Source organism: Gopherus evgoodei, chromosome 2 (assembly GCF_007399415.2).
Source record: "Gopherus evgoodei ecotype Sinaloan lineage chromosome 2, rGopEvg1_v1.p, whole genome shotgun sequence".
Classification (NCBI taxonomy): Eukaryota; Metazoa; Chordata; order Testudines; family Testudinidae; genus Gopherus; species Gopherus evgoodei.
The window spans coordinates 276,760,291-276,775,096 of NC_044323.1; the positions used below are offsets into that span (position 1 = coordinate 276,760,291).

General features: G+C 42.4%; 2 protein-coding genes across 6 annotated transcripts in view; one reads left to right on the plus strand and one right to left on the minus strand.

Annotated features, from left to right (window-relative positions):
- WASHC5 (WASH complex subunit 5) overlaps positions 1–5,992 on the minus strand; it is a 37,076-nt gene extending 31,084 nt beyond the window's left edge. Inside the window, 2 exon segments of the mRNA XM_030553813.1 lie at positions 1,706–2,008; positions 5,885–5,992. Coding sequence (XP_030409673.1) covers positions 1,706–1,894 — 189 coding nt within the window. The 5' untranslated portion in view covers positions 1,895–2,008; positions 5,885–5,992.
- Positions 5,993–6,067: 75 nt separating this feature from the next.
- NSMCE2 (NSE2 (MMS21) homolog, SMC5-SMC6 complex SUMO ligase) overlaps positions 6,068–14,806 on the plus strand; it is a 266,354-nt gene continuing 257,615 nt past the window's right edge. For 2 of the 5 annotated variants that reach the window (XM_030553820.1, XM_030553818.1), the window contains exons 1-2: positions 6,068–6,181; positions 10,731–10,877. In XM_030553820.1, coding sequence (XP_030409680.1) covers positions 10,745–10,877 — 133 coding nt within the window. In that variant the 5' untranslated portion in view covers positions 6,068–6,181; positions 10,731–10,744. Of the gene's footprint in view, positions 6,182–9,312; positions 9,553–10,730; positions 10,878–14,806 lie in introns of those variants that run through there. The other 3 variants (XM_030553821.1, XM_030553816.1, XM_030553817.1) reach the window with 3 other exon arrangements.

Genomic DNA, 14,806 nt, shown 5'->3' on the forward strand with positions numbered 1-14,806 from the left:
CTGGGGGGCTCTTCATTTTAATTTAATTGTAAATGAAGCTTCTTAAACATTTTTAAAACCTTATTTACTTTACATACAACAACAGTTTAGTTACATATTATAGACTTATAGAAGGAGACCTTCTAAAAACGCTAAAATGTATTACTGGCACACGGAACCTTAAATTCGAGTGAATAAATGAAAACTCGGCACACCACTTCTGAAAAGTTGCCAACCCCTGTTGTATAGTGAGGATTTTAGACAAAAGTATGATTTCCAAATGATGATGTGACTTTAAATATATTTGTGCCTCAGTTTCCCTTAGGCACTGAGGAAAATAAGGTCATAAATGGGATTAGAACTGGAACTCCCAATTCCCCATCCAAAGCTCAGAGCTCACCACTCTTTCTATAAAATACCATTATGTGATCAGAGGTCTCTAACTGTACAATTCTCAAAAACAGAAAGGCAAATGAGTCACTGCAAAGATCCCTTTCCAAACTGTCCGGAAAAACAGTGAAGTGAAAGCACTTTAAGAAGTTAAACCCAGGAAGGGAAACAAAGGCTCCTCTTTGGCCATGGAATCTGCATATGCTTATTAGTTCAGCACATGCAAACAGACCTAATGGAGAAAGAACCATCACAGAACTGCTAGTAAAAGGAAGTTATATAAAAGTAGCTTTCAGTGCAGCAGAAGATAAAGAACAAGGTTAAGGCAACCAGAAATGCATCAGGAATCTCCTGATACTACCTGAAGGAACACAGCCATTGTTGACAGGCTCAGAATTTGCTTGTCCTGTCGAAAGTGAGATTTTAAGTACTAAACTATCCTTCAGATAATTAAAAAGGCCTAGTTCTTCTTTTTCAGCTGAGACAACCCAACAACTTTTCAAAAAGAGTGCTTTTGGGGATTTCTTATGTAAGTGCGCATTTTATATCATCCCCCTTTTCTCCCCTCACATCCTCCTTTCAAATGATCTGGATCCAATGGAATTAAAAATCAAATTCCTGTTGTCCAAACACAAGATCTAGATTATACTCTGTTTCTGACTCACAGGAGTAAACAAGGCAGGGGAAAAGGTGTGATATGAAGTTTTTGGATTTAGTTCACTCAAGCAATAAAGAGCTAATGTGAAGGCATATCCACACTGTCACCTCACTTTGGGTGAATTTATTGCCAATACCAAATTCAGCATAAAATAAATTTTATTAAACTCTTACATTTGATAATTAATTACAATTATTTGTACAATTAACTACTCAAGAATGGCAGTTTTAACACATGCATACCAAAAGGCTTAAACACCCTAGAGCAGTGGTTCTCAAACTTCACCAACCTGAGGACTCCCATTTTGATTTAAAATTTTTAGCAGATCCTCAAGCCGTGGCTCAGCCCCAGGCCTGGCCCCCACTCCACACCACTCCTTCCCCGAAGGCTCACCCCAGCTCCATCTCTTCCCACCCCCACTCTACCTCTGACTATCCTCTTCCCTGCCTCCTCCCACGAGCATGCCCTGTCCCCGCTCCTCTCCCTCCCTCCCAGAGCCTCCTGTATGCCGTTGAACAGCTGATCCCTGGCATGCAGCAGGCGCTGGGAGGGCGGGGGTGGAGTTGATGAGTGGGGGTCTGCAGACCCCAGTTTGAGAAACACTGCCCTAGAGAAACAGTGCTCCAATAAAAAAATGATGGTTCATGAGAGATTTAACAATGGCAGAGTAATATTTACCTTAAAGTAACTGAAATCAAATATGATATCCCCATACTTCTGTTGATCAGCCTTGTCTTTGAGCCTAAAAACACCAGGAATAAACTCAGATAGTCTCAAAAGTTCTGCAATGATGGCATTTCCACAAGAGACAATCCGAAGAATTGCCTGGCCACAGTGATTGTTTTCAGCTAGAAAATCAACCATCATGAAGATGACTGTGACAGAATAGCGATATTATTGCAGTCTGGTTTTGAGTTTCAATCTTCAGGTCATTTGGAGAAAGAAGTCTAACTGGAAAACTACATGCTCCATTTAAATTACCTGTAAAAACAAAAATCCGCACATTCAGCACATTTTAAATGGCTCAATCTATAGATATTAAAGCAACTCTGGAAAAACTATAGTAATAGAACTCTATTTTTCATCTTCCATCTACTCTCAATTTCTGAAGTACATAAACCCTGTAGTGTATCTTCTGCATATATACAGTGCTTAGCTAAGCCAACTCCAAGGTTAGATGAGAAATTGTAGCACAATCTCCTTTGCCAAAAGATTTCTGGCAGCCGCTAAAGAGCAAAATGATCAAAGCAGATGACAAGCCATGCAGCAGAAGCAAGATACTGACACAAGCTAGTACTTTATAAAATGAGTTAAGAATAGCACAGCCACCTTAGATCTATAACACAATACAGGTAAAAAAAGTGCTACAGCAATGTGGATAAACATTTATATGAATGGGAGCTAATTGCAGCTCAGGGTCAATCATAGAATATTAGGGTTGGAAGGGACGTCAGGAGATAATCTAGTCCAACCCCCTGCTCAAAGCAGGACCAATCCCCATATTTTTACCCCAGTCCCCTAAATGGCCCCCTCAAGGATTGAACTCACAACCCTGGGTTTTAGCAGACCAATGCTCAAATCACCGAGCTATCCTTCCCCCTAATATTAACTACAAATAATTAGGGCTTTCAAAAATTAAAAAAATTAATCGGGATTAATCGCACTGTAAAACAATAATAGAATACCATTTATTTAAATAGTTTTGGATATATTCTACATTTTCAAATATATTGATTTCAATTATAACAGAATATAATGTGTACAGTGCTCACTTTACATTATTATCTTTTATTACAAATATTTGCACTGTAAAAAACAAAATGCATTATTTGCCAAGGTTGTTATCAAACATCATTGCTATCTTGACAGGTCATTACGTCGGTGAGTTTCTGTACTAAACATTTTTATTATTAGAATTAATTTTTACATAAGAATGGTCATACTGGGTCAGACCAATGGTCCATATAGCCCAATGTCCTGTCTTTCAACAGTCATCAAAGCCAGGTGCTTCAGAGGGAATGAACAGAACAGGTAATCATCAAGTGATCCATCCCCTGTTGCCCCCTCCCAGCTTCTGGCAAACAGGCTATGGACACTCAGAGCATGGTGTTGCATCCCTCCCCATCCTGGCTAATAGACCTATTCTCCAGGAATTTACCTAGTTCTTTTTTAACTCTGTTATAGTTTTGGTCTTCACAGCATCCCTGGCAAAGAGTTCCATGGGGCTGACTTTATGTTGTGTGAAGAACTACTTCCTTTTATTTTTTAAAACCTGCTGCCTATTAATTTCATTGGGTGATTGCTAGTTCTTGTGTTATGTAAAAGATTAAATAACATTTCCTTATACACTTTCTTCACACCAGTCAAGATATTATAGACCTCTATCATATCCCCCCCCTTAGTCATCTTGTTTCTAAGCTGAAAATTCCCAGTCATTTTAATCTCTCCTCCTGTTTCATACCCCTAATCATTTTAGTTGACCATCTTTGTACCTTTTCCATTTCCAATATATCTTTTTTGGGATGGGGTGACCAGATCTGCACACAGTATTCAAGGTGTGCATGTACCATGGATTTATATAGAGGAAATATGATATTTTCTGTCTTATTATCTATCCCTTTCTTAATGATCCCCAACATTCTGTTTGCTTTTCTGACTGCCACTGCACATTGAGTGGATGTTTTCAGAGAACTATCCACAATGACTCCAAGATCTCTTTCTTGAGTGTTAACAGCTAATTCAGACCCCATCATTTCGTATGTATAGTTGAGATTGTTTTCCAATGTGCATTACTTTGCATTTATCAACACTGAATTTCATCTGCCATTTTGTTGCCCAGTCTCCCAGTTTTGTGAGATCCCTTTGTTACTCTTCGCAGTCTTCTGGGACTTAACTATCTTGAATAGTTTTGTATCATCTAAAAATATTGCCACCTCATTGTTTACCCATTTTTCCAGATCATTTATGAGTATGTTGATCAATAATGGTCCCACTACAGATTATTCATTGCTACACAGACACCTTTTCTATTGTGTTCACATTTCTAAGTCATAGCGATCTCTCTCCAAGTCAGGAATCTTAATTTTATCCTGTTAAAAAGACACCAAAACACAAAATCACCTTAACCAGATGAAGTGTTTATATTTGCCAAATTCTTGTACCAGGGAGAACATTATACGAAATCAAACAAATATGTTGCTGCATTTTACATATGGGGTATAAATATATCTCCACGGTGGTGTCAGTATATTTCACTGTACTGTATTGCACAGTGTATTTTAATACTAATGTAAACCAGTAACAATCTCTCTCCAATATAGTTGAAAGAGATATATCTAATATGTAGTCCTCTTTTACAAAAGGGGTAAACATTATCTCTATATTATAGATGAGTTAACTGAGCCACAGAAAGATTATAATCCTTGCCCAAGATGACAGGGCAAGTTAGTGACAGAGGTGGGAAGACAATCTAGGTATCCAGAAACCCAGTCTGAGCTCAATCCTGTAGGCTACAACAGTTACTGGAGAACAAGCTATAGGAGTTCAAACAAAGCCTCTTAAATCACAACTGTCGAATCACTTCCTTTTTCATATAGTTTCAGTCACTACAATCATATGTAAAGTATGAATAAGAAATCAAAATTAATTGTTTGCAGGCTTGAGACAAACAATTTGTTTAATTTTTGCCTGTCTCTCAGCTTGGCCAAGGGAAATCAACAGAGTCAGTTTCACTTTTATTTATGGTCACTTTCCCTATGAGATATTTAGTGCAGCAACGTTAAAGATAACTGTTTTCATTTTTAAAAACATCTGTGGAAACTTTTGTATTGATTTCAGGTTTCGTAAAAGCTTGTTTTTTAAAAAAATGTTGAGCTAAATTTAAGTTAACAGCTTCCCCTTTAAACCGACTCTACCACAACATACCTAATAAGGGCCCAGTCTTTCTCCTGTTTAAGTACACAGCCCTGGAATGAGTTTTGCCTGGATGCAGAAGTTTGCCCACACAGTGCTTACTGCAAGATTGGGACCTAAATAAAGGACAGCAGGACTGGGCCTTAAATTATGCCTCACCCTACCCTCCAAAAATGCGACTCATCAGTCTAACATGGTTTCTTGATTTTAAATGAGTGTCACATTAAAATATTTCAAAATCAACAAGACAGTTGATAGTCCAAAATAAGTAACTTGCAGAGGGGTTAAGTCTTACTCACTAGGACAGAGAAAGGCCCTCATTTTGGATTAATATTAAAGGCTCCTTTTAGCACTCAATGCCTTTTGTACAGTATGTTTCAAGGAGATACTGAAGAACTCACTGGCTTTCATCCCACCTGTCACCTCCGGCTTGTGCACAGAAACAAACATCTTCCCCCCTCTCTACTCTCAGTGCCATTTAGCAATTTCCCTTTGCACCAAACCCGCCTCTCCCAAGCATGGTTGCCAATTTTGGTTGGACGTATTCCTGGAGGTTATCACATGACATAATCTTTAATTCCCGGAGACTCTGGACAATCCTGGAGGGTTGGCAATCCTACGAGTCTCAGATACTCGAGCTCTAGCCTCCCCATCAGAGAAATGCCCCCAGTGCCTCACAAACACAACCCCCCCCAGAAAACAACACCCACAAAATGACACTGTCACCCTCCCACCATCACAGTCAGCCCCCCACCCAGGGAGTTCCCTGGACGAGGACACAGCCCAGCACCCCCTCGCCCCAGAATTAACCCTCAATTATCCCCTCTCCAAAATCCCAACACCCCCTCTCCAAAGGGGTGGGGCAGAGCCCCTGCTTCCCCCCCCCACCCCAAACATGAGCTCCCCAAGAGTGCCCTGGGCCTGCCAAGCCACCCCCACACTTACTGTGCCCGCCGGGCCCCCTCTCTGGCCAGGAAAGAGCCGGGCTTCCCCCGGGCCAGCCACTTCAGGAGGCCCGGACACCGCTCCCTGGAAGCCCTCCGTGCCGCGGCCCGCCCACCCCGCGCCAGCGGCCCTGGGTCATGTGCACAGGCGCCGGCTGATGAGTCGGTTCCTGCTCGGTGCCCGCCTGCGCCGCGGAGAGTCCTCGCCTCCCTTGGCGGCTGCGGTTCCTATAGGGACGGAGGGGAGCGCGGCCTGCTGCCGGCGGAGCCGCCTCAGGGGCTGAGCCCCTGGCACCAGGTAGGGGGGCCGATGCCTTGCGGGCCCCCCGCCCCGGCCGAGCTATGGGGCAGAGCTGGGATTGGCGGGGGGCTGTTGCTGGTGGGGCCGGTGAGGTTCTCGTATGGGGAGGGAGAAGCTGCCCGCAATGGGCAAGAGGCTGGTAGGCCTCCCCTCGAGCTCCCCGCTGTGGGTGGGATGTTGTGTGTGATGTTACCCAGTGAGGTTAGTCTCAGTGGGGGTGCTCCCAAACGTGGTGCAGATGTTGCCCCCCGAGGCATTTGCAGCTCGCTCTGGCATGGGTCAGGCTGGGGGTGGCACTGCCGCCACCTGTGTGTCTGCCAGGGGGATGCTGTGGTGTGGCCCCAAGATGCGAAGTGAAGGCCGAAGTAGCAGAGCTCTTTGCTTGGCATGTTTCACCTGGAAATCCACTGGGGTGGGAAGTGATGGGGGTGGGGGATCAGCACTAGGACAATGACCCCGACAAAGGGCAGCGTTGAGTGTCTGGAAGTGTAGCCTTGGGAGTATCAGGGACACTTGGCATTTTTCATCGGTAGGTCTCAAAGTGTGCTGAACGCCTTTTTTTTAAATCTCTGTTTTAAATATGGGGAAACTGAGTCATGGGGAAGATGGGTACTGACATTCTGCAGAATCTAAATGTTCATGTAAAATAAAAACAACAATGAGTCTTGTGGCACCTTAAAGACTACCCACCAAAGCTTATGTTCCAATGCATTGGAGAAATGGTCTGAGGTAAACAGGATGAAGTTCAATAAAGATAAATGCAAAGTGCTCCACTTAGGAAGGAACAATCAGTTTCACACATACAGAATGGGAAGAGACTGTCTAGGAAGGAGTATGGCAGAAAGAGATCTAGGGGTCATAGTGGACCACAAGCTTAATATGAGTGAACAGTGTGATACTGTTGCAAAAAAAGCACACATGATTCTGGGATGCATTAACAGGTGTGTTGTAAACAAGACACGAGAAGTCATTCTTCCGCTTTACTCTGCGCTGGTTAGGCCTCAACTGGAGTATTGTGTCCAGTTCTGGGCACCGCATTTCAAGAAAGATGTGGAGAAATTGGAGAGGGTCCAGAGAAGAGCAACAAGAATGATTAAAGGTCTTGAGAACATGACCTATGAAGGAAGGCTGAAGGAATTGGGTTTGTTTAGTTTGGAAAAGAGAAGACTGAGAGGGGACCTGATATCAGTTTTCAGGTATCTAAAAGGGTGTCATCAGGAGGAGGGAGAAAACTTGTTCACCTTAGCCTCCAGTGATAGAACAAGAAGCAATGGGCTTAAACTGCAGCAAGGGAGATTTAGGTTGGACATTAGGAAAAAGTTCCTAACTGTCAGGGTAGTTAAACAATGGAATAGATTGCCTAGGGAAGTTGTGGAATCTCCATCGCTGGAGATATTTAAGAGTAGGTAAGATAAATGTCTATTAGGGATGGTTTAGACAGTATTTGGTCCTGCCATGAGGGCAGGGGACTGGACTCGATGACCTCTCGAGGTCCCTTCCAGTCCTAGAGTCTATGAGTCTATGAGTCTATGAATCTGTTAGTCTTTAAGATGCTACAGGACTCTCTGTTGCTTTTAACAGATCCAGACTAACACGGCTACCCCTCTATTTTGTAAAATAAAGAAGTTTCTAATCATGAGATGCTAAAATGGGTTTATGGAAAATAGATCCTCTCAAACTAACTTGATATCTTTTCTTTTTTTGAGGGGTTTATGGTTGATAAAGGTAATAGAACTGATGAAATATACTTAGACTTTTGTAAGGCATTTGACTTGGCACCACACATTTTGATTAAAAAACTAGAAGGATATAAAATTAACATAACAAATATTAAACTGATTAAAATCTGGCCAACTGATAGGTCTCAAAATGTAACTGTAGCTGGGGAATTGTCATCAAGCAGTTATGTTCCTCAGGGACTGGTTCTTGGTTCTGTGCTATTTAATGTTTTTATCAATGACATGGAAGAAAACATAAAATCATCACTTATAAAGTTTACAGTCGATTTTGGTAAATTTCATGGTCATAGGATTTAAAAAATAATAAATTGCATAATTTCAGCTATTTAAATATGAAATTTCATCGTGTTGTAATTGTAGGGGTCCTGACCCAAAAAGGAGTTGTTGGAGGGAGTCACAAGGTGATTGTAGAGGGATTGCAGTACTGCTACACGTATTTCTGCACTACTGCTGCTGCTGGTGTTGCTGCCTTCAGAGGTGGGCAGCTGGAGAGAGGCAGCTGCTGGCTGAGAGTCCAGCTCTGAAGGCAGAGCTGCCACCAGCAGTGCAGAAGTAAGGATGGCCTGGTATGGTATTGCCACCCTTACTGCTGCCTGTAGAGCTGGGCCCTCAGTCAGCAGCCTCACTTTCCAGCCACCTAGCTTTGAAGGCAGCAGCGCAGAAGGAAGGATGGCATGGTATGGTATTGCCACCCCTACTTCTATGCTGCTGCTGACTGGGCGCTGCCTTCAGAGTTGGGCACCTCGCCAATAGGCGCCGCTTTCCGGTTGCCCAGCTCTGAAGGCAGCACAGAAATAAGGGTGGCAATACTGTGACCTCCCCCCAAAATAACCTTGCAACCCTGCTGCAACTCTCTTTTGGGTCATGATCCCAAGTTTGAGAAACACTGGTCTCCCCTGTGAAATCTGTACAGTGTACAGTAAAAGCGCACAAAAGACCAGATTTCATGAGGGGAGATCTCAGATTTCATGGTCTGTGATGTGTTTTTCATGGCTGTAAATTTGGTAGGGCCCTGCAGATGACACAAAAATTGGGGAACCATTAGAAAAGGGATAGATCAGTGGTCCCCGACCTTTTCGTCTGGTGGGCGCCAGACAAAGGACCACTGCAGTGATGGAGCACCCGATGAAATGCCGCTGAAATTCGGCGGCATTTCGGCAGTGACGCCTCTCGATGATGCCGCTTGCCGTCGACAAGTGACGTCATCGAGAGGCATCCCTGCTGAAATTCGGGAGCGACGCCTCTCGATGACATCACTTGTTGACGGCAAGCAGTGTCATCGAGAGGCGTCGCCTGCCGAAATTGAGGGGTGACGCCTCTTGATGACGTCACTTGTCGACGGAAAGTGACGTCATCGAGAGACATCGCCCCTGAATTCCAGCAGGGACGCATCTCGATGATGTCACTTGTCGACGGCAAGCGACGTCATCGAGAGGCGTCCCTGCCGAAATTCGGAGATGACGCCTCTCGATGGTGTCACTTGTTGACGGCAAGCGGCATCATCGAGAGGCGTCCCTACTGAAATGCTGCTGAAATTCGGCTGCATTTCGGTGAGTGCTCTTCCTGGGCCAGGATGCGGATGCATTAAGATGCGGGCACTGCGTTGGGGACCCCTGGGATAGATAATAGGTAGGAATATGATTTTGTCATGGAGGTCACGGGTTCCGTGACTTTAATGGACCTCTGAGACTTCTTTGGCATTGGCAGGGTTGGAGCAGCTCTCAGCCTCTCCTGCCCCCCTGGTGGGGCTTGGACTGTCTGATTCCCCTCTCCTGTGGATAGGTCACGGGCTTCTGTGAATTTTTGTTTGTTGTCTATGATCAATCTGTGACTCTGATGAAAAATTTCTGTGACAAAATGTTACCCTTAATAATAAGACAAAAATATCATAATGCCTGTATATAAATCCATGGCATACCCACAGCTTGAATACTTCATTCAGATCTGGTCACCCCATCTCAAAAAATATATATTAGAATTGGAAAAGGTACAAAAAAGGACAATAACAAAGATTAGGGGTATGGAACAGCTTCCGTATGAGGAGAGATTAAAAAGAATGGAACTTCTCAGGTTGGAAAACAGACGACTAAAATATTGACGAGCAATGGAGCACAACTGTAGAAGCAAGCAATCCCATTACAGGTGGGAAAAGTCACTTAAGAGCTTGTGTGGCAGCCAATGTACCAACAGAGGGAAGGCAGTGAGTCAGTGAGCGAGCTAGGCTGCTGGTGGTAGAGCTGCAGTAACTATGGCAATGCAAATAAAAAAGTTCATTGTGTGGCAAAAACTAGATATTACTCTTGTGTGACTCTATCAGCAGCCCGAATGTGCTACTGGCACTGACTGTTAATTTTGTGACCTTTTTGGTAATATAGACACATCACTCTTTTTCATTGTAGGCATTGGATAATTTTACTGGTGAATGCATTCTTGGGACAGAGTCATGTCCTTTGTTTGATGGTCTCTATATAAGTGACAATTGTTTGTTTCTTCTGAGGGCTGCCTGTTTGTCAAAACAGCCCTTATAGTCAGTGGGCATTTTACTTTCAGTGAGAATGTGAAAGCCACAAGCCACTTTCTGCAGTGTAGTGCTGTTCGGCGTTGCACCATAGATGTTTGGTGTACCTGGGGTGAAATCCTGGCTCCAGTGGAGTCATTTACAAAGCCTCTGTTGATTTCAGTGGGGCTCTTCACCCCTGCTCTTCAACATGTGATTAGAGCTGTTGGGACTCTCAGTTGGATATTTGTACTTCTGTTTCTGTTTCAGATGCTTTATCTCTAAAACTCATTTTCTGTTATTTCCAAAGGTAATTATTTCAAGATGCCTGGGAGTTCAGTGATTTCGTTCAACTGTGTGGATTCTTCTCTGTCGTCTCTGAAAAACTGCCAGTCATACATAAACACTGGGATGGATATTGCTACTAATGTTGCTCTTGACCTTGTGGAAAATTGCAGTAAGTAATTGTTTTGAGTAAATGATCTTGTTTATTATCACCTTTGAACCTTATAGACAGCATAAGTGTGCATATGTGGGCCCGGAAGCAATACGAATCCACCTTCTTTACAGAGAGTGGCAGCTTCACCTGTCCTGTCTACTTTAGGGGGTTATCATTTAAATCACATCCCTGTCTTGAAAGATAAATTGAATGGAAATATAAATAGCAAGAAAATAATGCTCTAGTTTCTTGTACCACAGAAAGCCAATTATATGTCAGTGTTCACTATTCTGCAGCTTTGCAGAAGATTTAGCAGGCAGAAAGTGGGAGGGAGGGAGACTGATCCTAATCTGATTAAAAATGACTCTTAGTTCTAATGTAGCTCCATTGTTTTTGTTCTAATGTTTTCAAAAGTGACTAGTGATTTTGGGTGCTCAACTTATTGCACATTTAAGATGCTTCATTTTCACAAAATGCTGAGCTCCCACTTCTTGAAGGTGCTTTGTTCTGGGGATCCAAAAATGGAAGTGCCCCAAAATCCCTAGTTGCTTCTGAAAATCTTGGCCTTCATGTTTTCTAATGTCAGATGCATGCAAATCTGCTTTTCAAGGGGAAAGTAAAATGTGAGATCTCTTGTTCGTACCACCACTCAGTCAACTTTTCCTGTGCTGTTACTGACCACAGCCAGGATCTGGTTGTACTCATTACAGGGCTTCCTAAAATGAGTGTTCTCAAATAGTCTTGGAGAAACAATAGCTCCACAAGAGGTCAGAAGATTGCTTTTCCTTCCACAGTGGCTTTATCTCCAAACAGTCAAAAATTCAAATAATAATAATGAATGAACTTATCTTTTAATAAGAGTGGAGACTGAAAATCCCATGACAGCAACAACAAAAAGAATATTCATGGCATATCTATCTGACATTCAACAACTACTAGACTGGATAGGCATCAGTTGAGTTTAGTTACAATGAGGAACAACCTTCTATTTCTAGAGAGTTACCTTTCTCCCCTCTGACCCTTTCAACCAACCACCATGTCAGAGACAATGGACAGGATTCTTAGCTGTGTACCATTCCCATTACCTTGGCAGTGCAAAGGAAGCAGAAAGCTGGCTTAAACAGACAGTTAGGGATTCCCCTTGCATATGGGACTCCGTGGCTGGAGTAAAACTGGTATAACTAGCCCTATATTCCCCTGCTCCTGGTGTCACCCCATCTCGCCCCTCTTAGGGGCATGCTGGAGTATGAGTGAATGTGCCAGACAGCATAGCATTCCAGCAATCCCAGACACTCAGAATGACCCATAGTAGTCAGTTATTGCCAGCACAAGTTAAAACAGCCCTGGGGCTCCACAATGTGAACTATGAATGGGAAAATGGGAAATGACTGCCTAGGAAGGAGTACTATGGAAAGGAATCTGGGGATCATAGTGGACCACAAGCTAAATACGAGTCTACAGTGTAACACTGCAAAGAAAGCGAACATCATTTTGGGATATATTCGCAGGAGTGTTGTAAGTAAGACACAAGAAGTAATTCTTCCACTCTACTCCATGCTGATTAGGCCTCAACTGGAGCATTGTGTATGTCCAGTTCTGGGTGCCACATTTCAGGAAAGATGTGGACAAATTGGAAAAAGTCCAGAGAAGAGCAACAAAAATGATTAAAAGTCTAGAAAACATGACCTATGAGGGAAGATTGAAAAAATTGGATTTGTTTAGTCTGGAAAAGAGAAGACTGAGAAGGGACATAACAGTTTTCAAGTACATAAAAGGTTGTTACAAGGAGGAGGGAGAAGAATTGTTCTTAACCTCTGAGGATAGGACAAGAATCAATGGGCTTAAATTGCTGCAAGGGAGATTTAGTTTGGACATTAGGAAAAGCTTCCTAACAGTCAGGGTAGTTAAGCGCTGGAATAAATTGCCTAGGCTAGGGAGGTTGTGGAATCTCCCATCACTGGAGATTTTTAAGAGCAGGTTAGACAAGTATTTGTCAGGAATGGTCTAGATAATTCTTGGTCCTGCCATGAGTGCAGGGGACTGGACTAGATGGTACCTTCCAGTCCTATGATTCTATGATTATGAATTATATGTAACACTCTGGATTGGGACTCAGGAGTTCTACTCCTGGCTCTGCCACTGGCCTGGTGCGTGATCATGTTAATTCTGTGTGCTGCAGCTTCCTCACTTGTGACATGAGGCTGTTGACACTGACCTCCTTTGTAAAATGCTTTGAGATTAACAGATGAAAAGTCCTGTATAAGAGCTAGGTATTATTATCATTAATCCTGATCTATCACACAAGGCCATTTACATGATGAAAATATGACATGGTTACTGTTAATTTAGCTTGTGATACATCCGTGCAAGTATTTTCTGTGCATTTCATTCCTGACTTGAGGGCATTTTCTGCAGACTTGAATATAATGGTAAGATATTCAGTTGCATTAATATTTCACTTAAAGATTGTGGAATGGTTTGTTGGGCTGAAGATCACTCTGAAAGGTTCAGGGGAAGATGTGGGACGTGGTGAAGGGCAGAGTTAAATTTCCAAGTGTGTTATTAAGGGAAGCGTGCTTCCCTTCTGTTGGGTCAGAATAGGGCACCTTCCAATGAACAAAGGATCTTGAAAGACAGCTTTTTTTCCCCTTTTTGATTGACATCTACATAAATATAAAATGAACAAGCATGTAGCCGAGCTCCCCTTGGCTACAGTATCAAAAAGTCAAACTGAGGAAGAAAATAAAATTAATTTCCAATGTAACAATACTACTGGGAAGTGCGATTTCTAGAAGAGTAATTTATGCCCGTAGAGCTCCTACTTTCTCCTCTCAGAACTTGGTATGACTATGGAAGTCAACTTGTTCAGTAGTGTGTTGATTCTTTGCTGAAATTGCAGCTTGGGTAGGCTTTGAATTTTATTCACCTCAGGGAAGTAACAAATGTAATAAACTGTTCTGGAACTTGTTTGGACAATAAATTGTGCTATTCTATGTAGCCAGCATTGTCTCATGCATAAAAGGGATGTTTTATTGAAACAGTCTTTTTGTTCGAGCTGAGATGATTTAGTAAGTTTTATTTCCTATATTGAAAAAATAGTTTCAGTCCCCTCTGATTCTTCCCCACCAAGCAGAAGTATGTGTGTGTTTGGTTTTATTAGAACATCTTGTTTTAATGTTGACAGCAGTTTGTTTTTTAGGAATAGCAGGCATGTACCAAAGGCCAAGTACTACTATCCTGAGATACAGGAGAGTAAGTTGTCAGTTTGTTTCAACAGGGCATTGCATTGTGCGTTGTGTCTAAGTGCAGAATTTGATATATGAAGGGTGTTTTGTGCTGAAAGGTGCTGACAACTTTCAGGAATAAAATGCTTTTACAGCCCTGACTCTGCAAATATGTACCACCAGGCACACTGCTTATACTATACCCAGTACTGTTTTTCGAACTGGCCACTAAAACAATAACACATACTGACTTCTAATTTCAGAGCAATAAGTGTATTATAACTAGTTTAAGACATTAATGCTGGGGCGTACTGGGCATATTTTCTACATAAGTATGACTATTGTTACTTTGAGTTCATGGTGTGTGATTTTTGTTTGTTTGTTTTTTTAAAGATAAAGCAGTGATTTGCAAAAGAACATGGAAACAAGCATATGTTTCCAACTCCAGAGTGTGTTAGCAATCTTAAAAGTGTAAATTGTCTTTGATGGATCTAAAAATGCTTTTATCCTATGCCAGTCTTGAGCATTTCCTCCTCCCCCAACCAAGTAGTGTCAATTACTGCAGATGAACATTCTGAACTATTTCTTTTTTACATATGTTAGTTGCATTTGCAGTGTTCTCCCTCCTTTCGCCACGGAATATCGGAAAACAGACAGCTTTATTCCTTTTTCTATTTTCCTTTTTATCTTATCTCATGAATGGAAGTTGTGAAACAGCTGTAA